Raw genomic sequence first — 22,269 nt, forward strand, 5'->3', positions numbered from 1 at the left:
GACCTCTCACTGCAGGACGCTCCACAAGCGTCCCCTCTGGGATGAGGACATGGGAGGACCCAGGCACGAGGACCCGGGGTGGGGGCCTGGTGGGGAGCATGAACACTGGTTGCCTCGATGTCCCTAAGGGACCCAGGCTCTTCTTTCTGAACTGCCAAGACGTTCTCTCATCGCCGGTCCCTGTTTGAGGACCGAGCTGGGAAAAAAACACAGGCTCTGATGTTTTCATTTTCCTTCTCGGGATGAGACCTCCACGTGGGGAGACTGGCCTGTGCCATGTAGCCAAGGCTGCCAGCTGTGCCTTCCAGGTTCCTCCTGTTGCCCCCTCCGGAGGATGGCCCTGGGGTCCGGTCTGGGTTTGCTCATAAGAAGCTGCTTTGGCTTCACAAACTGCCCACGACTGGACCTGTGAGTCCCGGGCCGTAGGGACTGGGCGGGCGCCCGAGGTCCCACACCTCTGGGTGGGGTGGAGGGCTCCCCTGGCGCTCAGCTCTGCTGCACCAGCTCCGCTGCCCCGACTGGACTCACCTGAGCTGTCCCAGCGCTGGGAGCCCCTGCTCTTGCTGCCCTTGTCCTTGCCGCCCTTGGTGGAGGCGGCCAGCTTGGTGGGGATCTGCTGCTGCACGGCCGTCTGCCTCTGCAGCTGGTTGGTGGTGCTAAGCAGCTGGATGGGCACGTCGCTCTTGGCCGGCCGGCTCTCGGCCGGGGCGCTGTCCCGGCGGGCCACCTCGGGGCGCTCTGCGAATTCAGGGCCGGCGCCGGACAGCAGCGCGCTCGTCCGGGCTCCCGGCGCCTTGGCGAGGGCGGCGGGCCCTTCCAGCCCGTCCCCGTTGAAGCTGGGAGTGTGGCTTGGGGGCTGAGCCTGAAAGGGCTGCAGAGGACACATCCCCAATCTGTTCCTGCTAAAGCCAACCCAACCCCCACCCGGCCCTGCAAGCCACCAGCCTTAGATCCGCGCGGTGCTCTCCCTTCCCGCCCCCACCAGCCTCGCGCGGCCACGCATGCGCCTCCCTGCCCGGCGCGCTCCCGCCCACGGGGTGCACCAGGCGGACCCCCACCTCTGCCAGCGAGTCCGGCGGCAGCGCCCCGGGCACCGTGTTCTGCTTCTTGAGGCGCCGCTGCTGCTCCAGCTGCTCCCGCTCCCGCTCCACGGCGCGCTGGGCCTCCCGCAGCCGCTCCAGGTCGTGCTGGTAGGCCCGCCGCTGCTGCTCCAGCCTCTCGCGCTCCTGGCTAAGCTGCTCCTGCAGCCGCAGCGCCTCGCTCTCGCGCTGCCGCAGCTGCGCCGCTGCCAGGTCCAGCTCCTGCTGCTGGCGCTCCCGCTCCCGCTCCCAGCGCTGCTGCTCCTGCCGCAGACGGCCCTGATGCTTCTGCACGCCCGCCAGCTCCTCCCGCTGCTTCTCAAAGTTGCGCTGGCGCTCCTGCTCCAGCAGCATGTTCCCGCGCGTGGACTGCAGCCGCAGCTGCCTCTCGCGCTCCTGGATGGACGCCCTCTGCAGCTCCACGCGGCTGTCCTGCTGCGCGATCACTGCCTGCGGGGCGCGGCGGGCACGGGCTGGTTTTAGGACGAGGTCTGCCCTTCCCCAGGGGTCTGGGGTTGGAGAAGGGCCAGGTCACCGACCCGGGGAGAACCACCCCATCCCCATTCCGTACCTGGAGGCTGAGAAGCAGCTGGGATAGGGTCTGGATCCGCTGGACAAGCTGCGGGGAGGGACAGAGACGCTGGTTCCCTGCTCTCTGCAAAGCCGTGTGGGCCGTGTATGCCCGCCCCTGGGGACCCGGAGAGCCCTGAGCCTACCTCAAACTCCAGGACCATGGGCAGACGGGGGCCATACTCCGCACCCGGCACAGTGACCTGTGGAGAGAACGGTGTCTAACACAAAGAGCTAAAGACTTGCTTATTACTGATGGGACCCCCCCCCCCCCCCCACACCACCACCACTCCCTTGTGCCCTGCCTGGTCATTTGACTTGTGTGAGTCCCGGAGTCTGGAAGACGAGGGCACAGGCCGGCCTTCCTGGAAGTGGGAAGGCAGCTGCTGTGGGTTTGGGGTTGGGGGGGGGGGCTTGGAGGTCAGGTGCACCCAGCCTCAGCTCTCAGAGGGGAAGCACGGGCTCAGGGGAGCCAGTGGGCAGCAGAGGGGAGCCTGACCCCGGCCTGACTCTGGCCCGGGCGCCTGATAAGGGTGGGCCTCCAGAGTCCGAGGGAAGCAGTCAGGCACCTCAGCAACCGCAGGCATGAGGGCACATGGGCGTGAGGGCACGTGGGCATGAGGACACACGTGCAGACTTGGTGCTCAGGGCCCCCGCGGTGCCCCTTGGCTGCTGCTGCGGCCACAGCTCCTGCCCTGGGCTTGTCCCCCCCTCACCTCTGCCCTGGGCACCTCGTACCATTCCTGGGGAGTGTGGGATGGAACATGAAGCCTGCCCACAGGTTCATCTGGGCCGAGATTTTTTCCCGGGACAATGGGAACGGCGCTGGTCACTATGGGTCCTGAGACGCCCAAACTAGACCACCCCGAACACAAGCGGCTCACACTTGTGAATGCCGACGCAAAGGGCTTGGGCTGACCCTGCTCGGCTCAGGGATATCCCGAGGAAGCAACGTACTGCAGGTGGGGCCTCCTCGGGGGGGTCCTGGGGGCTGCTGGGCTGCGAGTCTGGGCGGCGCACTGGGCCTTGCCAGTCTCGGGGGCCGGGGTCACTGCTGGAGGCCTTCTTCAAACTGCCACCTGAAAAGCCCAATCCAGGCGTGAGGTCCCACAGGGGTCCGGACCACGCCCTCCCCGTCCCTGAGACCCAGGTAGGAAATTGGCCATGCCACCCTGGCAGCATTTGAGACTCAGAGACCGGCAGGAGAGGGAGGGGCTGGCCCGTGTGCTGCTATTGGAGCGTGATGGACAACTCCCTGAAGGTTCCAGAACTTGCCCAGAGGGTTCATACTTGGGGCGGGGGGTTAGCAGGAAGCAGACGCAGAGATGTCCAGCAGCAAATGCCCTGGCTCCACTGCTGGGAACGCTCCAAGAACCCGCACAACCTCTCGTGCGGAGCCCCGCAAAGCCCCAGGGGCAGCACTCACTCTTGCCAGGGCTGCTCACGGTGTCATAGCCACCAAAGGTCTCCGCCCTGCGGGGCAGGCCTGCTGAGCCACCCCCGTCCTCCACCTGGCTGTTGCCGCTGCCCAGCTGCCTGCAGAGCAGGGTCTGGATGTCCTCGACTGCGGAAGGAGACGGGAGGAACGGAGTCAGGCTGTGGGTGTCAGAGTGTGGCAGCGCCTGGGGACTCAGGCCCGAGAAGCCTGCAGGGCGCTCGCTGGTCACGGTCTTCTATCCCCCCGACATGGGACTTCAGTCCCCACCACCCCCAGCCTGTGCATGCCCGAACTCTGGGTACAACAACCAGGACACGCCAGCCCGTGTCTGCGGGAGATGCTGGACCAGGGGGCGGGAGGGGGGGCGGCTGGGGACACGCTGGGCCTGGTGAGGAACGTGGGTGTGTGCTTGGCTGTCGACTGTCACACAGACGGTCAGAGGCCATGGGAGAGTAGCCTTTGGGGGCAGGTCAGGTCACACTAAATGCTCTAGGACAAACAGGCTTTGGCCAAGTGAGGAGGGAGAAGAACGTTCCAGGCTGAGGCACGGGACACAAGAGGGTCCTCAGGGGGCCAAGAACAATGGCCACTGAAGAAATGCGAGGAAGCAGGTCAGTGTGGCTGGAGGAAACGAGACTGAGCAGACGCACAGTCCACAAGGGAGCCCTCTTTTCCCCTCACTCCGAAGGAAAGGCCTGGAGGGCAGCAGCTGTCTCTCTCGTTTGCTTTCCCAGCTGGACCCGATGAGCACTGGCTGCCTGGCCTGACACACGCTGGGCCTCACGTGGGGCTGGCTCAGCAGCTGCCTGGGGGCCACTAGGGGCTCCGGCAAGGCCCCTGGCCACACCCCACCCCCCCAAGCAGGCCCTGTGGCTGAGGGTGCAGAGGCCACAGGCCATGTGCTCGCCAGCGCCCTCCTGTGGCTGCTGTGCTCAAAAGCCTCTTCCCACCTAGATTTTTCGGGAAGCTCTCCTGGGAGGCCAGTTGGGCCTCGGAGCCCTCTGAAATGACCCACGACATGCAGATGTGTGCTTATTTCTGGGGACATCATTGGGGACCCACTTGTCAGAAAGAACCTCCTGAGTGTGGGAACCCATCTTGGTTGACTTCAGATCCCAGGGGTGCAGCGTGGTGCTGCCTCACCTGTAGTGGGCGCCCGGGAGAAGGTGCTGTAAGTCGGCTGGGGGGTTGGCACTATTTCTGGGAGCATGCCGGGAGCCGCCCCCCCCCCCCCCCCCCGGCAGAACTGCAGGGCAGCCGTGGACCAGTACCCAGTGAGGGCCCCTAGATACGGCTCCTTACTCTCACTCATGGCCGACTTGAGGATCAGCTCCCCCTGCACGGTCTCCGAGGGATCCCCTCCTCGGAAGAGGAGTCGCGACTGAGCCATGTCTTCCAGTCCGCTCATCTCCGCCATCTCCAGGTAGATCTGCTGCTTCTCGCCAAGGCTCTGTGCAATCTGCTGGTCTTTCACGTTCAGTCGCTCTGCAAAGCGACGGGAGGCGGGGGCTTGGCCTTCTGGGGTCATTTTCCCCGGGGACCCAGCTCCCACCTGCAGCCCACCCGGAGTCCAACATCCCATGGGGCAGGGGAGGCCACAGCCCTGTCTCTGGATCATTTGCTCTAGTTCCAGAAACCAAACACTGTGGGGTGCGCACGAGGACCAGAACAGGCCGATTTCCTCGTTTGGGCCGCAGGGAGACTCCTCCAAGACTTCGTAGTCTTCTCCCAAAACTCCTCCTTCAGGCATTTGGGCCAAACTCCTTACAGGTCTCTCTGGGTTTGATGCTCTTTGCTGCTGTTGCTGCGACAGCAACTTTCTCACCGGTGGCTGCCCGTGTATACACGTCACGTTCCGCTGAACTACTTACTGGGTGCCCTCAGAGGTTCCAACAGTTTTCGAGGTGGTTCTATTAGATTTTTTAGGCAAGTAATCACATCACATGCAAAACACAAGTCTGTCGCTTGCCCTGCAGTCCTGGTCTTACTTCCGTTTCTCCCCTTGTGACCCTGGAGGAACTTACAGGGTGTAGGGAAGCCCAGTGGGAGGGGCTGGTCCTGCCTGGCTCCTGATTTGGGTGAGTGTCCCTGATGGGCCAGCGTGAAGGAGATGGGAAAGCCCATCTCCATAGCAAAAGTATCTGTTTTTTAATGCAGTGAGAATCCCGTCAGGAATGAGGAATAGATACTGTTGTAGGATTGAGGCACCGGCGGAGATAAGTCTATGCGGGACCCGTGTTTTATTATCAGCAGGTAGAAATACAGAGTCTGAATGGGCACTGCGTTCGCACCCGTGCTTCCGGGGTCAGTGGGATGTCCCCCTCCTTTCTTTTGGACATTTCTATGAATAAATAATCTCAAACATATACCTCTCCCCACAAAGAAAAATAAATATATACTACCTAATTTTGTGTCTTTGTGGCCTAGGTGTTCCCTGATTTAAAAATAAATGACCCCGTTAGTGAGGGGGAGGTGGGGGGTCGATCGAGACCACAAAGTCCCCGGCATTGTTCTTGGCAATGATCTCACTGAAGTTTCAATGGAATCTGCTAGGCCCGGGGAGGGGGTGCGTCTTACAATGGAACGGGATTCAGCCTTAAGGAAGGAAGTCGACACACGCTACAATGTGGCTGACCCTTGAGCCATCCCGCTCGGTGAAGTCAGCCCAGACACAAAAGGAGAAACACGGCAAGACCCCATTGATACAAGAGCCCCAGGACGTGCAAATTCACAGGAACAGAAAGTAGAACAGAGGTTACGAGGGGCTGAGGGAGGAAGGAACAGGGAGTGACAGCTCGCGGGGAGGGGCTTGCTGTCGGGAGTGGTGAAATAATCTAGAACTGTGACAGCTGCGCGATCCCGTGCTAGAGACTACGAGCCACTGAATGGTGTACTTTAAATGGCTGAACTGTATCGTGTCTGAGTGACAGCTCAACGAAGAAGTTAAAACAAATTAAAACAGGGAGGAGGAGACTGAGGTCTGCAGACACAGAGCCAGGGCTGCTGTGGGTGTACCAGGCTCTAGAAGGAGGCTGTGGGGTCCTGGGCTATTCCAAGTCCCCGTGGGGTTTTTCCCTTATGTGACCTGGGACACCCCCAGCGAGCTCCTTCCTGCACAGGGACTGGGGTGTGTGTGTGTGTCTGTGTGTGTGTGTGTGTGTGTGTCTGTGTGTGTGTGTGTGTGTGTGTGTGGCAAGCCAGGGTGTCTGGAAATGGCTCAGGGGCCCCGAGCACTGCCCTCTCATGACAAAGCCTCATAAAACACCTGGTCACTCGGGTGGAGATTTGCTCCATGGCCGACTCTAGTGGGAAAGGACAGAAATGCCTCTGGCGGTCCCGGGCCCTTCTCACCATATGGGGGGACATGTCGTGGGCACGGTGGTCCTGCCTGACTCCCCTTACCTTGGAAGTCCCTCAGCCTCAGGGCGCGGGCCTCGAACACCTTCTTCTCCTCCTCGGCCTCGCTGAAAGGCCCCTCCTCCTCGTCCGGACAGCTGCAGGGAGAGGGGGCAGACGGGCAGCAGCGCCTACGGGCAGGCTGGCCTCGGCGATGGGCGCCGAGCGCTGCACCAGCAGAAGCAGCTGCTCAGAGCGCCTCGTCCTGGCGGTGACTGAGCTCGTTAACAGTGAGGGAGAGACGTGAGGGGGAAAAGCAAGGCAGCCGCCGGCCTTTCTCCTGTCTTCAAGTGTCCACCCGTCACCAGCCGTGGGTTCCATGCCTGGCCACCACGTGGTGGGAGGAGACTGAGGACAGCTCCTTTCCTGGGGGGGGCTGCAGAACTGAAATTCACCATCGAGGGAGCTCTGAGCAGGTTCAGGAAGCTTCCAGGCACAAAGAGAGGGAGCAGCAGCTGGCTGGGGTCCCCAGGGGATCCTGGCCTGAGGAAGGACGGGACAGGATACCACACCCTCCTCTGACAGGTCTGGCCCCCGGGTCAGGTGTCCCTCACTGCACCCCACCAGTACAGAGGGTAGAAGAGGCTGGGCCCACACCCACTGGCCAGCAACGTCTTTTTAGCCTCTGACCGGTTGAGCTGTTGGCGGAAGGAGCTGGAAAGGTGTCAGGTGTCCCCTTGAGATGAGGCGGGTGGACAAGGCGCTAGGGCGGAATGAGGCAGGGAACGGCAGTGGGGCCTCCGGCCTTCCTGCGACCTCCAGCCCTCTTCTGGGTACTTCAAGGTCACAGCTGCTTTGCCCAAAGCCAAGGGCCAAACAGCTGTGGGCAGGGAACGCCCACATGGGCCCTTCTCACCTCTCCACGGCCCTTCGGATGTGGGCCATCCAAGTGTTCCTCTCCTCTTTGGAGCTGGTGTAGATCTCGTACATCTCCGGCCCTCGCAGGGAGGCGCTGATCAGGAACATGGCTTTCTCCTCGTTGGCCACTTCCCTCACAATGAGCTTTTGTAAGGAGATGACCGGGTGCTTCGAGTCCTGTGTGGGTGCAAGGCGGGGTCGGGGAGGACCCCTTTCACCGGGCTGCGTCCGAGCAGCTGTGGAGCCGAGTCTGAAGGGAAGCGGGTGGGGGGGGGGGGCTCCTGTGTCCCTTTGTTCTCAAATAATTCAGAGATATTTGCCATCTGGGGGGCAGAAACCCTTTGTGATTATTTAGAAAGGGGCCTTCACAGAGGTGATGAAGGTAAATTGAAGTCATGAGGGTGGGCCCAGTCCGGGGTGACTGGTGTCATACTTGGGGGGGGGGACAGGACAGAGTCAGCTGGAGCCCCCAAGACCCTGAGCCCCGAGAGAGGCAGAGCCACAGAAACGTAAAGGCTAGTAAGATTGGACAGGTTAGCACGGGCCCGTGAAGGCTTCCCAGGCAACCAGACAGGACCCCAGACAGAAAATTCTACTCCTGCTTCGCTGGAACCTTCTGGCCCCTAGGAGGACCTGGGACAGTGGGTTAACACAGAGCCGCCTTCTGTGCAGGCAGCCTTCCAGCAAACCCCTAAGGGTCCCTAAGGCGGGCGGGACCCTTCCTCTGAAGAAGACAGGACACCTACCACCGAGGCAAAGACGTATTTCTGATCCTTTTCTTGTAGCAGCAAAAGCACGTCGGTCAGCAGGACAGCAAGGACGTCTAAGGAGAGAGCACAGAAGGACACGTCTGATGGGGTCGCAGGGCCATATGTACGTCCTGGGGGAGACTTCAGCCTCCGGGGAGGGGTCCCGGTCACTCAGCGTGGCGCTGGGATGCTCCTGCAGGAGTCTGGGGGTGTCCGTCGACCTCACTGTTTTCTATCTTCCTCCATGACCCTCCCCGCCTGTGGTCTGCCGGCTTCCTCTGAAGCATTAACTGCACTTTTCACTAGTTTCTGTTTGTTTCCTTACTTCTCCCTTTCTGGCCACAGACTGAAGTCCCCTGAGGGCGAGGGCCTCCCACCACCCACCTCGGTGTCCCGCACACAGCGGGTGTTAAACCATCCTCTGGGTGCTCGCCTGTGCAAATTCCAGACAGACACATTCGGTCATTGGCCGTCTGAAACCCTTCCCGAGAGATCTTTCAAGATGCCGCATGTTGGGGCGCCTGGGGGCTCAGTCAGTGATGCATCTGCCTTCGGCTCAGGTCATGTTCTCAGGGTCCTGGGATCACGCCCCGCATCAGGCGGGGAGTCTGCATTTCCCTCTGCCCTCACCCCACTCGTGCTCTCTCACGCTCGCTCTCAAATAAATAAAATCTTAAAAAAAAACTTATTAAAAAAAAAAAGGACACTGATGTCAAAGAGCAGGTGAGGAAGTTTCCAGAAGCTCACGAAATGAGCCAGGAAACTCGGTGTTGAGTCCCGAGTGCTCTCCGTTCTGGAAACACACGGTGGGTTTTGGGGGTGGGGCTCGAAGGACACCCCGAGCAGGGAGTGCGATGCTTGGGGCCGCTGAGGTCAGTGGTCCGGGTGGTGTGTTCACCCACACAGGGGGCCTTCAGCGGCTGCTTGTTTGGCAGCCCGGGGCCTCTGACAAACCTGGGGTGTCCCGAAGCCTCGGGTTTCTTCTCAGGAGCCACGGGCTCAGTGGGCCCCCGCGACTTGGTGGCCCTCGTGGTGGGTCCCACAGGACCCCAAAGCCCATTCTTCCCACGCTCCTGGCAGCCGATCTCATCCTGACTCAGCGTGCACCCAACCTCCCTTCGGCCGTGTGCAGCTAGGTCGGCGCCTGCTTGTGCACAAGGCGCCGCTGATCCGGGAAGGCCCCCCACGGCCCCCCAGCAGAGGGGAGGGACGGGCCTTTACCTTTCAGACGCCCCGACGTGGTCTTCCAGCACAGCGTGCCCTCCAGCTGGAGCTGCCGCTGCAGCATGTCCTCCTTGCGGAAGGTCAGCCCGTTCTTGAACTTGCTGGACGACTTCAAGTCCATCTTCCCCGCGATCTCCCGGAGGCGCTGGCCCTTCTCGCACTCGCTGACCTTCGCGTCCACTTGGGAGATGATGTCCTTGATGAGGTTCAGGGCCTGGGTCAGGTCTCTGTAGTCCTCGGTGCCAGCTGCCACACACACACACGAGTCAGCGCTTTCCTCCACCCCCTTCCGCCACCACGGCGCCAAGGGGACACACGCCGGGTCTCTGAGGGCTGTTCCCTGAAGCTGCAGCTCAGGGGACCCTTGAGAATCCACCTGCTAACTCGGATCTCCCGAGCTGTAAATGCTTCTCGGAAAGAAACGCGGCAGACCGGCCCAGACAGAGCTTCCCATGAGCTCCATGCGGCCCGGCGGTCACTCCTCGCTAAACATGCGCCCCTGGGCCCACCAGCTCTTCATAACCAACCCCCCCCCCCACCGCCACTGCAAGCCTCTGGCTTCTGTGGCGGGAGAACACGCTCATGCTCCCAGGGTCCGAATCTCCTGGGGGTGGGGGAGGTATGGTCAGATGTGGTCAGGCCCTGGCCTCAGAGAACTCGGGGCTGGGCTGTGCGCCGTGTTTCCTCCGCCCTCCAGCTTCCAGACACGCAACACGCGGACCATCTCTGTGCCCGGACTCACACTGGGTCGGAAACCCCAGCGCTCGGCGTGAATCCACACCACCGGGGACGGAGCGCCGAGAGGCGCTCACCCAGTCGGCTGCCAACACGGGGCCAGAGAGACAGAGATCGCCACTGAAGGCCAAAGCAGGCCTGGCAGCGAGGGCGCGGCGTTACCTTCTGTGTTCTGGAGGAGGCGCTCCACCAGCACGGGGTACTTGGTTATGCGCTGAGTGACCAGAAGGATACACTCCTGCACGCCGAGCCGCCTCACGATGGAGAAGTTGCCGATCTTCTACGACACGGGAAACAAAACGTCCTGTTGGCATGTCATCTCGTGCCAGATGGGCCGGGCGCTTCCCCCCTTTCTCAGCTCATCAAGACCTTTTCAAGTACTCACTGCAAGTAGGGCTCGCCTGCTGTGCACAGAAAGGCCACAGAAGCAAAGGCAGCCTCCCCTCTTGTAAAACCCGTTCAGAAGAAACCAGAAGCAGCAGGGGGGCGGGGGGGGTCGGGGGGGAAAATCACCCGGATAGCTGTGTATCGTGGGTGCGAGCACACACACACACCCCCACACACGCACACCCACGCACACGTGGGTATCCACACAGAGACCTGACTGGTGGCTATCAGAAGCCTCTGGAACCACACTGAGCCTGAGCCCAAGTCAGCCCCCTGCTGGCTCCTGAAGCACAGCTCTGGCTAAGAACCCAGGAAGCCGTCATCCGAAGCCGTTTCTGGGCAGGGCGGAGGGCGGTTTCTGGTGCCCTCCAGAGCATTCCACACATTCTGCTTCTCTGCCCCGCCAGACCTCATGCACTCCAGGAATGCCAGCAATCGTGAGAGCCGCTTCTGAGCAGGACTGTGGGCTTTGTGAGCCTCCTGGGCCAATCCCATACCCACCCGCTCCCTTTTTTTCTTTGTCCACTGCGACTGTAAGGGAGCGGAATTTAAAAACCTGTCCCTGGGCGCCTGGGTGGCTCAGTGGGTTAAGCCGCTGCCTTCGGCTCAGGTCATGATCTCAGGGTCCTGGGATCGAGTCCCGCATCGGGCTCTCTGCTCAGCAGGGAGCCTGCTTCCCTCTCTCTCTCTCTGCCTGCCTCTCTGTCTACTTGTGATCTCTCTCTGTCAAATAAATAAAAAAAAATAATAATAAAATAAAAATAAAAACCTGTCCCTCTTACTTCTGTAGCCATTAATTATTGGTTATCACTTCAAATGAAAATCTGCGGGACCAAGCAGCAGGTGACGGAGCGGCTGCAGGACGCGTGCTGACCGCCAGGCGGCCTGACCCAGGTGTGCTTTCAAGGATGCGGCAGGCAGGGCCTTGCCTGACCTGGCAAACTCAGGCTGGATGTGTGTTTTGGGGTCTGGGTTTTGAGCACCTGCACACCGTTAGGCAGAAGGCAGGTGGGGGTCATTTTGCAGGCCTGGAGGGTGGAGGGAGGACAAGTGGGGACTAGAGAGGGAAGGAGGCAAGAGAGGGGCAGATCCCAGGGCAGGGTGGACCCTTGAAATGACACTTGTGTCCCCTTGGCAGTCTGAGGAACGAGGGCCAGTGCCTGCCACGCTACAGCCCGCTGAACAGAGAGCCGCAGGTATGTTTTGCTTTGCTCTACATCTGGACTTCCCTGAAAAACTTGCAAATTGCTGGTTTACAACAGGTGCCTCATTGTACGCTCTCCCAAAGTCTACGGGAGAACAAGCGGAGAACAAGCTACAGCAAAGAGGATACATTTTTTAATTAAAAAGACATTTTTGCCTTACCTTGATCAGGCTTTGAAATTTCTTGTTTTGCTGCAGCAGCAACTTGTAATGACTGACTGCGTCATTGTGGCCGCTACAGAAGACACCGTATTTTTCTTTCATTCTGTCCCCATTTTCGCCGGAGAACTGCAGAGAGACCACACAGATGTTAGCGGGAAAGAGCAGGAGAACCCGCACGGAGTGCTCTCGTCCGGCTCAGCTGACTACTAAAACGGGTCTCGATTAACTCGTGCCTCCACTTTCTTATTCAAGCAGGGAAGTACCTCAGTACAGAGGTGGGGACAGGGGGCGGGGGGGGGGGGGCTGCATCTCATCGCAAGGTACAATAAGGCAAGAGAAGAAAACTTTCTAATGGGCTTTAGCTGCAAAACTTCCTGAAATTCAAGGGGGAGGAGTACATTTATGCCGAAGAAGGTTAGAAACATTTAAAAGTCTGGGGGGCTCAGTGGGTTAAGCATCTGCCTTCGGCTCAGATCATGATCCCGGGGTCCTGGGATGGAGCCCCACATTGTGCCCCTTGCTCAGTGCAGAGCCTGCTTCTCCCTCTCCCTCTGCTCCTCCCCAACGGTGCACGCTTTCTCTCTCTCTCTCTCGCTCAAATACATAAAATCTTAAAAAAAAAAAAAAAGCAAAAGAGGTAATCTGCTAATGAACGCTAATGAGCGGACTCTGGAGGCCTGGAGCACTCTGAGGTCGGACAAGGAGTTCGAGCCCCTCTGTCCACCTTGGCCTAGGCTGGGACGATGACTCAGAAGTCAATTTAGGGCTCCTGCCCTTTACCACAGACCGACTTCTAACAGCCCCAACCACGGAGATCTAAACCAGAAAAACAAAAACAGAGCTCAGCTGAGCAACCAGACAGAAGCCCAGAATGCAGTAACGGTGGACAGTGTCTGCCCAAGTGCGCTCAGCCCTCGGGCGTCTGCGTTCCTGCAAAGGCCCGGGACCGCCGTCCGCTGCAGGCTCTCAGTCGACAGAGGCCGCGGTCTTTTCCCGACTGCAGGGAGCCGAGACGAGGCAGGGGCTCATCTGGGCCCGGTGCCCGCCACAGCGTGCCCACCTGCTGCACCAGGAGGTCCCCGATTTTCTGGATGACGTAATTGCGGTCACTGCCCTCCTCCAGGGACTCTTGGCGGCGCTCCTTCAGCCGAGAGAGGAAGTGGCTGTGCAGGTCGAGCAGCTCGTCCACACAGGGGAAGAGGCGGCTGACGGCCTTGCTGCTGAACTGGAGCTCCTCCTGCAGGGCCTTGGAGTAGACCTTCAGCATGATCTTGAGTGTCCGGACATGGTGCGCCTCTGTCTGCACCAGCTCTGCGGGGACACGGACCGAAGGACGCACGTCGCTCCTCCTGCGGCCCGCGATGGCACGCACGCGTACCGCCTACCCACCGGGCACCTGGCTGGCTTCTCCCAGTTCTCCTCCCAAGTCCTTCCCCTGGTGGTCTTACTGTCTGGGGGTGGGGTGTTCAGGCCTCCCGTCCCCCCAGGCCCAGTGCTGCAGGGGCCCCAGGGTCAGGGAGCAGCGGGAGGGCTGGAGCGATGTCAGGAAAGAGAGGACTCGGGATGTGTGCTGGGACCTCCAATTCAGGGGAGGATTTCCGGCCCAAAGAGGCTGTTTTAAGCAAGAAGATTGTTCTAGTGAATACGATTCCTTGGGATGGGAAACTCACACGCCTGTGCACATCAGTGACTAGACCCAGACCATAGCCAACGACAAAGCAGAGTTCAAGTGTAGAATTTAATTCTCTGGTAAAAGGCAAAGACAGATCAAGTTTTGTGTTGGGACTTTAGCTGCTGTTCCAAAAAGGTCTGGAAGTGGCTAGAGACCAGAGAGACGTCAGCAGAGCCAGGCCCGGTGCTGACGGCCATGGGGGCTGGAGGCAGTCTGTGCTTGCCTGGATAGAAGCATCCAGACTGGTCCTCCCTGTCCTTCCCTGCCAGATCTCTGCCCTGGGTCTGGAGGCCTGCAGCAAAGCATCGATAGGGTTCTCCTCCTGCCCACACCCCAACCTACTCTGGCCTGGGCAGAAAGCTCAGGGTGTGAGGGGCACCTGGGAGGCTCAGCTGGCTAGGCATCTGCCTCTGGGTTAGGTCATGATCTCGGGATCCTGGGATCCCTCCCCCTCTGCCTGCCACTCCCCCTGTTTGTGCTTACTCTCTTTGTCAAATAAATAAATTAAAAAAAAAAAAAAAAGCAAGCAAGGTCAGGGTATGAAATGCGGAGAGACTCAAGGGCCAGTGGACCCCAATATTGCCAACCGGACCCCAGTGGAACGGAAGACACTTGTACAGCAGAGCCTCCTTGCAGAGCCCCAGTGAGGGACAGAAAATACCTCCTTAGGCGACGCAGCCATGTCTTGGGGAATGATTCCCACGGAGATAGAATAATAAGAACAAGTAAGGGTTTTGGGGAGAGAAAGGCCCCAGATTCCAGTGTGAGTGTCTTGGGCCTTCATCATTCTGCTTAGAGGGGGCCCAGAGACCTGGAGGGACATCCGTGGGGCCCCAACACGGACCTGGCCTGGGGACAGGTTCTGTGTCCAAAACCTCCCATCTCAGGAGCGTGGCTGCCCAGGGCAATCACCCTGGAACCAGTGCTGTGTTTGATGCCTCCCACATCCCTAGTCCCAGCCACCCCAGGCCTGTCCCAGGTCACCAGGGATGGCTGGGATGGGCCCGGGATGGCCTTCTCTCTCGGGGTCACCAGCAGGGTCAGGATGAATCAGGACTGGGCATTCGGCCACACTTATGCTCAGAGACAGGTTCTCATAAAGCCCTCTCGGGCCACCTTTTCCCTGACTGGGAAGGCAGGGCAGCCCCGGGGGAACAGGCAAAGTGAGCCCCCTAGTCTCAGGGGAGAGCCCGAGTTCTCAGTGGAGCCCAGGCTCCTCGGTGCAACCAATGAGAGCAAAGGCGGAAAAGAAGCAAGTGGAAGGTCCGTGTGACGGCGCAGAACTTCTTACCATAGAGCACATCCTGCCTCTTGACCACCTCCTTCTTCTGTGTCTTGGCGTACGCCGCGTCCACGGAAAGGCTCCAGGACTCGGCCTCAAAATCGCGGGCATCTGACTCGATCTCACTCCTCAGCGAGGCCGTGCAGGGGTCTGAGGGAGGAGTAAGACACCGAGGCTGGGGGCTGGAGCCTCGCCGGCTCTGGGCCACCCCAGCCCGCATCCTGGGGACACACTGACATGGGTTGCAGCCCCTTCCAGGGCGGGTGGAGACCACAGAATGCCCGTGAAAGAGTCGAGGTGACCATACCTTCTACAAAAATGGGCTCGGCATTTGAGGATGTGAGCGAGAGAGAATCATCAGCTGCCTGCTTAAATTTTAAAAACACGGAGTCGGCTTCATCCATCTCTCCTGCGACTGGTCTAAACAAAAAATCATAAAAACAGTTACTCTAAAAATTGAGCTAAACACACACATACACACACACATTCTATGAAGGCAAATCTACCTGAGAACTTTCTGGATTTCAACATAAACTCTGTCACAGATCATGTGTAAAAATCAGGAGACTGTCCGTCCACATCACACCAGGACTTCCTCCATCCTAACTAGCTTCAATCCGAAGTCCAGTATGTTCTAAGGGTCCAACATATGCTTCCTTTAACAGCCACCAGAGCTCACCGGGGCCCCTGGAATTCTTTCCAGCAAGAGTTGGGTGGGCACAGTCACACTCGGCCGAGGGTGGAGGGCGAGCCCTTTCTTAGCAGAAGATAATCAGCCCCTTTCCCCGCCAACCCAAACAAGGACCGCCTCGATGACATCCGTTAGCCTTAGGTTTTGCGCGCAAACGCTGCTGAGTTCCAAGTCCTCGGAGGACAGGGTTAAGGCATCAATAACGGATGCTACCTCCATGGCAACCTCGGCGGGACTTCTAGCATCATCTCGAACACAGACAGGAACCCTGCCCACGGGCCCTGTGAGAGCATGAAACAGAACTAGCTCCCAAAGGCCAAGTACCCCAGAACACACGGCGTCTCAATAAAGACGATCAGATCTCTGAAGGAAGTGTTAATAGGAATTTCACGGCGCGGCTCGGGGCCAACGGGCAGGTGCACACGGACCTGAGGGTCTCCCTTAGGAGAGCCTGGCTGCGGGGTCCCCGTATGACACCACATCTGATTCCCTCCCTCTCCCCCTTCACCGGCACCTGGCGCAGGGACAGGACCCCACTTACCCAAGCTGTGTCCCCGTTCCCGCCGGGCTGGGTGCTGGCTGCGGCGCCCCCTTTTGTGAGACCGTCATGCCGACATTCCTGGACAGAGCCGGGCTGCCATCAGACGAGAGGGTGGCCCTCGGGTGCTCCTTCAGGGATGCTGCGACAGAGGCAAACACAGAGTTGGTGCTGAGAAAGTGGGCAGGGTAGCGCAGGGGGCCCGTCCGAAAGCCCCGTTCCGACTGCGGCCGCAGCACGGACAGGATCTTGGAGGTCAGCAGCTCGTTATCTAGAAAGACATTCTCGCTCCATTTCCGAGGAAAAGAGCTGTAGAAAGACAGCTCGGGGCGGCCGTGGCGCGCGCTGTGTCTGTCACTGGTTTTGGAATGCGTGTTCCCCATGTTCACGGTCGGGGCTCTGAGACCCAGCGCGGTGCGAGGCCGGGCTGCGCCGTTTTTATACTTCCGTGTGATCCTTCTAGAAATGTAAAGCTGCGTCCTCTCCCACTGTATTGGCTGAGACAGCGGGTCTGGAAGGCAGGAAATTGGTCCCCACTGTGACCATTTAGTTGGAAATCGCACAGTAGCTTCTCCTTTGGTAAAATAACAACAAAAAAATCCTGACACCCCTTCCATCCTGGCGGGGGGTAAAAAAGCAGAGAGGAGTTTAGAGTCACTGTAAGTAATCTAAGATCACTAAATAGGGAGCTCTGTGCTTGGTGTGAGCCACACATGTGGCTCGTGCCGACATCACACACACACGCACACACACACACTCTCTCTCTGACTGTAATTAACTGGAGATGTCAGGACGACACTGAGACCCAGCGACCACAAGGCATGATCGTAAGTACACTGATAGAATTGAGCACCACAGTGGACAAGAGGGGACAATCCCATCTCACATGAGGATTGTAAACCAACACACAACGGGGGCTCCAAAGGGTTCTTCACACTCCTCCGCTGATTAAGGTAGGAACAGAGACAGTGGGATGTGCGTACGCTCTGATCACCTTCCTCACTGATAGAACGGTGAAGCTCAGAAAGCCAAACCGTCACCCTCTTTAGTTTGACAAATCACGTCTGGCTGGGGATGGGCTGCTTGGCTCGCTCATTCTCAGGGTGAAAACCACACTCGAGAGCGCTCCTCGAGGCAGCGATAACCCGCAGCGTTAGAAAGAGATCTGTCCACTAGCGTGACTCCTGGGTCCCCAGTGCGCCCACCCACGGGTTTCTGTCACACAAGTTAAGTAGTGGGCACTGTGGTTCTCTGCGGCACGCAGACCATGACCTTTAGGGTGGGCAAGGGAGCAGCACTAGAGGAAAATGAATGTACTTCTCTCAAGAGCTTTTTTGGGGAGAGGGATTCAACATCTGAGTTCATTCATTCATTCATTCATTTTTAAAAAGATTTTTTTTTATTTATTATTTTTTTTATTATTATTTTTTTTATTTGACAGAGACAGATCACAAGTAGATAGAGGCAGGCAGAGAGAGAGAGAGAGGGAAGCAGGCTCCCTGCTTATTTGAGAGAGAAAGTGAGAGAACGCAAGTAGGGGGCGCAACAGGCAGAAGCAGGCTCCCTTGGAGTAGGGACCCCGATGTGGGGCTCGATCCTGGGACCCTGAGATCATGACCCAAGCCGAAGGCAGACGCTTAACCGACTGAGCCACCCAGGTGCCTGCCCTCAGAGTTCTAATTTAGGTGGAAATGCACGGTAGTTCCAGGTGGGCAGGTGGGTGTGTGTCAGAGAGAACACTTCGGGTCAAGGAGTCATGAACAAAGCTCATCAACGGAGACTTCATGAGTAGGCAGTGTGATGCCGCGTTCCACACGGAGCACAGATCCACAGCCATTCATTAACATGGCCCCACACGGTGAAGGGGACATCTGGTCAGTGACTTCAGACGTCCCGGCATCAGGATCCTAAGTGGCTAACAATTACTATCATCATCGAGACAAAGGTGATGAGGATATCATTCCTTTAAGAACACCCATATTCATAAAGGCGAAAGTCATAAATTGAGGCCTCCGTGGTCCAGAGCAGGGATTTTCTGCCATTTCTACACCACCTGAAACGCCACCTAAGCAATTATGGCCCCAATGTACAAATACGGGACAAGCCCTGAATTGAGTCCTTTGCCTGCCTGAGAGACTGTTCCTGTGACCTGAGATCTTGCCTGAAGTCACATGGGTTCTGCTTTAGTCACAGTCCACGGGAGGAAATGCCACCATACACACCCTCTGGGGATCACCATTCCCAAAGAATTTTAATAAACAATGGGTACTTAAATCTACAGCAACTTAAACCTTCCCGATGATGGAGAAGACACTTTAAGGTATCCGTGTCTAAGGGTTATGATTGGGGACACCAGGCGCCACTGCACTCAAGGGGGTCCAAGGGATAGAATTTCAGTGTCAAGAATGAATGACGAGCCGGCCCCTTCTGACATACGATGTAACTGACTTTTTTATTCTGATCATTCACTGTCTGCTGCCCCAGTAGAATGGAAGACAGTGCCTCCCACAAAACAGGTCAAGAAATCACTGTTTTATGGAATATTATTCAGCTATACAAAGGAAGGAAATCCCGACACCTGCCACGAAGTGGAGGGACCCGGAGGCCACTGGCCTTAGTGAGAGGAGCCAGATACAGAAGGACACATCCCCCAGGACCCCATTTCTAGGAGGTCCCCAGAGGAATCCCGTCCACACAGAGAAGAGATGGTGGGAGCCAGGGCTGGGGTGGGGGGTGGGGAGTCCGTGCTTTTTCTGGGGAGACGGAAAGTTCTGGGACAGAAGCTGGGGATGGTGGCACACCTGTGTGAATGTGCTTAATGCGACTGGACTATACTCTTAAAAACCGGTTAGAGTGGTCAATTTTATGTTTAGGTGTGTTTTACCACAGTTTGAAAAAAAAGAAATCATTGCTTCTTTGGAAACCATTCTGCATCCTGACTGCGGTGTTGGTTACTCATATCTCTACATACCAAGGATAACATCTCATAGAACTAGGGGCGCCTGGAGGGGGCTCAGTCGGTTAAGTGTCTGACTTCGGCTCAGGTCACGATGCCGGGGTCCTGGGATCGAGCCCCGCACCAGGCTCCCTGCTCTGCACTGGGTCTGCTTGTCCCTCTGCCCCTCCCCCTGCTCACATGCTCTCCCTCTCTCTCAAATAAATAAAATTAAAAAAGAAATTCATAGAACCACACACTCCCTTTCCCGCACCGCAGAGTGCAACGTAACAACTGGCGAAACCCAAACAGGGTCTGTCCCTGTGTTGACAATATTCCACCCACGCCAGTGACCTGGCTTTGACCATGGATTATCTGCTTATGGGCTGGCGTATCATCACGGCAAGATGCTTGGCGAAGGGCACCTGGGACTCTTTGTACCCTTTTTTGCAAATTCTTGTGAATCTTTTTTTTTTTTTTTTTTTTTAAGATTTTATTTATTTGTGAGAGAGCGCGCACAAACAGGGGGAGCGGCAGGCAGAGGGAGAAGCAGACTTCCCGCTGAGTCCAGGGGCTCGATCCCGGGACTCCAGGATCACCACCTGAGCCAAGGGCAAGACGCTTAAGTGACTAAGCCACCCAGGCTTCAGTTGCAGCTGATTCTCGGTGTTCACTGTCTCCATGTTCCGTAAAGTTGCGGCGGGCGCTGAATTAGCCGGGGCCGAATCTGCTCCGGATGGAGACGCAGAGCTGGGCTCCTGGGAGTTTCTGCCCACACTTCCATCACCTCCTCCATACGTAACCTTGCTTTATGTGTTTCCCTTGAAAGATACCTGACTGAACACATGCTATTATCTATTACCACTGAGCTCACGGTCACTGGGACCACAAATCGGGCCTGAAGGGAGCGTGGCGAACGCGTGGGTTTTCTCCGTCCCAGGCATCACAGGCTCCTTGCACTTGGTAATGCTGGATGGCCCTTCAGCACGATGCTTGGGGCCATTTCAAGCAGCCCCATCCCCAACGGAGAGCACAAAAACGTGAAGAACACGGCATTAACCGCACTGCAAACAGGACGCCTGTCTGCAGCACGAGCTGGAACAAGAAGGCAGGGTGTCCCTCTGTCCCGCCTCGGCTGGCAACGCGCAGGGTGGGTGACTCCTGTTTTTCACTGCACATGGCCCCACAGGACCGTGAAGGCCCCGTGGGTGTGGATCTGGGGGTCACAGATAAATTTCAGCGAGCAGGTATGTTTGCAAATATGGAATCCGTGAATAAAGGAGGACTGAGTGTATGCAAGCGAGATATCGAGGGAGAAATGATTATGATGTTTTAGAACGCCCTTGTTTGCTCAAATGCATACGATATTTCTTCAGGGCACCGATATTCTTTGCATTGCTTTATGGCTTATTATACACATTTGCCCCAGAAGTGTCCGAGCTGGGGGGACTTCTTACAGGAAAACATGATGCCGTTCATTCGGCAGCAATATGGCCCTGCTGGGAGAAATATTTCTTTTTCCCTGGAGGGTCTAACCACCACTGCCCCTGTCAAACGACTTAAGACTTTTAAATAAGGGGTGGATGTTCACTCATCGAGTCTTCCTGTGACTTGTGCAGTCATGCAGACAACCGCCTGATCAGGACACGAGTTGGTGGCTTTGCCACAGACCAGCCATTCCAACCACGTCTTTCTAGTCTGTATTTTTGAGGATCTGACATCGGGGCCCTTGCTGACCCAGAGGCCTGCCCCTCCCAGAGCTGGTGGACTCCAAGAGCCCATGAAGGATTCACTCGCAAGAGCGCCTGTCACATGCAAACCCACCAATCCAGAGCCCGCACTGGGAACGACTCCTCTGTGGGGCTCTCGCACTCAGGGCCACCGTCCCCCTGCCCTGATCACCCCTTGGGCTGGTGCCAGACAACCAGGGACAGCCCCTGCGCTCCAGGGCCCACTGAGAGTTTTCAAATTAGCCAGTCCTAACCCTGTTTACCCTGCCCCACCAGTTCGTCCCCACAGAAACCACGGCAAAGGCTCTGGCCCACCTTCTTCTGTCATGCCCTCTGGCTCCAGGGCCTCCCCTGTGGCCCTCAGTGGCGTGCCCTGCCTTCTCCTCCTAGGGGACTGCGAGTACAAACTTCTTTCTTGGCACTCATTCGCATACCTGCATGGCTTACCATACCCGGCTAAAGCAAATCCTGGATCCCCTCCAACACGAGGCACCCAGGGGCCCAGAGGTCTCCCTGCCAGGGCTTTGAGCCTCGAACATTCTCCAGGGGCAGTTTTCCTACATCTAGACACATGGCTATGAGGGAAGGCTGGTGGGAAGATACAATGGCATAGCACTTTGGAAAACTGGGGGTTCTTCCAATGGTTAAAGAGAGAGTCACCCTGCACTCTGGGGTTTCCACTCCTGGGTGTATGCCCAAGAGAAGCGAGAAGGCATCGCCGCACTAGCACATACGTGCTCTCAGTAGTGTAACTCACAACAGCCCAAAGTGGAAACGACCCCAGACATCTGTCACCCGAAGGACAGAGAAGCACAAGGTGGTCCGTTCATACAACAAAGTATTATTCGGCCACAAAAGGAAGGAAGCACTGATTTGGGCTGTCATATGGATGAACCTGGAAAATCTGCCACGTGGAAGAGGCAGACACAAAGACCATAGCCTGTAGGAGTCCGCTGCTCGGCAACAGGCACAAGAGGCAAATCCGTGGAGAAGGAAGGGGAGCTGTGCAGGGCTGGGCTGGAGGGGTGGGGATCCGGGGTGATGGCTGATGGGTATAAGGTTTCTTTGGGGGTGCTAATGCCGATCGTGGAGACTGCACGAAAAGTCACTGACTGGTACACTTAACCGGGGGACCGTATGGTGTGTGAGTCCCATCTCAGCAAAGTTAGCACATGAATGAATAAACTCCGGGAGGAAGAAACATCTTTCTGCAGGAGGAGAACCCAGCCTGAGCCAGTCGCTCTGACTTTGGCCCTGAGAGCGACAGGACTGTGTGCTCGTCCCACCACCATGTGTTCTGAGAGCAGACGGCCACAGTGGGACGGAGGGGCAGTGGCGGTGCTGGGATCTGGGCCACCGTGCAGGGTTTGGCACGCAGCCGCCTAGCGCTGTCTGCACCGCCATGAGAAGTGGCCTCAGAGCCTAATTAGCACCGTCTGCCCACTGCTGAGTGGGGCCATCGATCGCCGCGCACCGGGCCTGCTGCAGACCATATGCCGCAGAGCCATTTCTGCAAGGGGACCCGGGGAAGAGGGAGGGACAAAAAGAAGAAGCAAGCAGAGAAAATGGAAAAAGGTCTTCTTCCAGAGGGGGAAGAAAATATACATGCTGTTCTCAGCA

General features: G+C 57.7%; 1 protein-coding gene across 3 annotated transcripts in view; it reads right to left on the reverse strand.

Moving 5' to 3' along the window:
* ARHGEF18 (Rho/Rac guanine nucleotide exchange factor 18) overlaps positions 1 to 22,269 on the reverse strand; it is an 80,893-nt gene that overhangs the window by 2,667 nt on the left and 55,957 nt on the right. For 2 of the 3 annotated variants that reach the window (XM_045989624.1, XM_045989622.1), the window contains exons 11-27: positions 15,988 to 16,126; positions 15,063 to 15,175; positions 14,765 to 14,905; positions 12,862 to 13,112; positions 11,802 to 11,927; positions 10,212 to 10,329; positions 9,312 to 9,560; positions 8,088 to 8,164; positions 7,340 to 7,518; positions 6,490 to 6,614; positions 4,390 to 4,572; positions 3,076 to 3,213; positions 2,607 to 2,728; positions 1,796 to 1,852; positions 1,651 to 1,698; positions 1,059 to 1,529; positions 529 to 871 (exon numbers count right to left, since the gene is read on the reverse strand). In XM_045989624.1, the coding sequence (XP_045845580.1) occupies positions 529 to 871; positions 1,059 to 1,529; positions 1,651 to 1,698; positions 1,796 to 1,852; positions 2,607 to 2,728; positions 3,076 to 3,213; positions 4,390 to 4,572; positions 6,490 to 6,614; positions 7,340 to 7,518; positions 8,088 to 8,164; positions 9,312 to 9,560; positions 10,212 to 10,329; positions 11,802 to 11,927; positions 12,862 to 13,112; positions 14,765 to 14,905; positions 15,063 to 15,175; positions 15,988 to 16,126 (2,880 nt within the window). The remainder of the gene's footprint in view (positions 1 to 528; positions 872 to 1,058; positions 1,530 to 1,650; positions 1,699 to 1,795; positions 1,853 to 2,606; positions 2,729 to 3,075; positions 3,214 to 4,389; positions 4,573 to 6,489; positions 6,615 to 7,339; positions 7,519 to 8,087; positions 8,165 to 9,311; positions 9,561 to 10,211; positions 10,330 to 11,801; positions 11,928 to 12,861; positions 13,113 to 14,764; positions 14,906 to 15,062; positions 15,176 to 15,987; positions 16,127 to 22,269) is intronic. The other variant, XM_045989623.1, reaches the window with a different exon arrangement.

The sequence above is a fragment of the Meles meles genome, chromosome 20 (genome assembly GCF_922984935.1).
Source record: "Meles meles chromosome 20, mMelMel3.1 paternal haplotype, whole genome shotgun sequence".
In the NCBI taxonomy this organism is placed as follows: Eukaryota; Metazoa; Chordata; class Mammalia; order Carnivora; family Mustelidae; genus Meles; species Meles meles.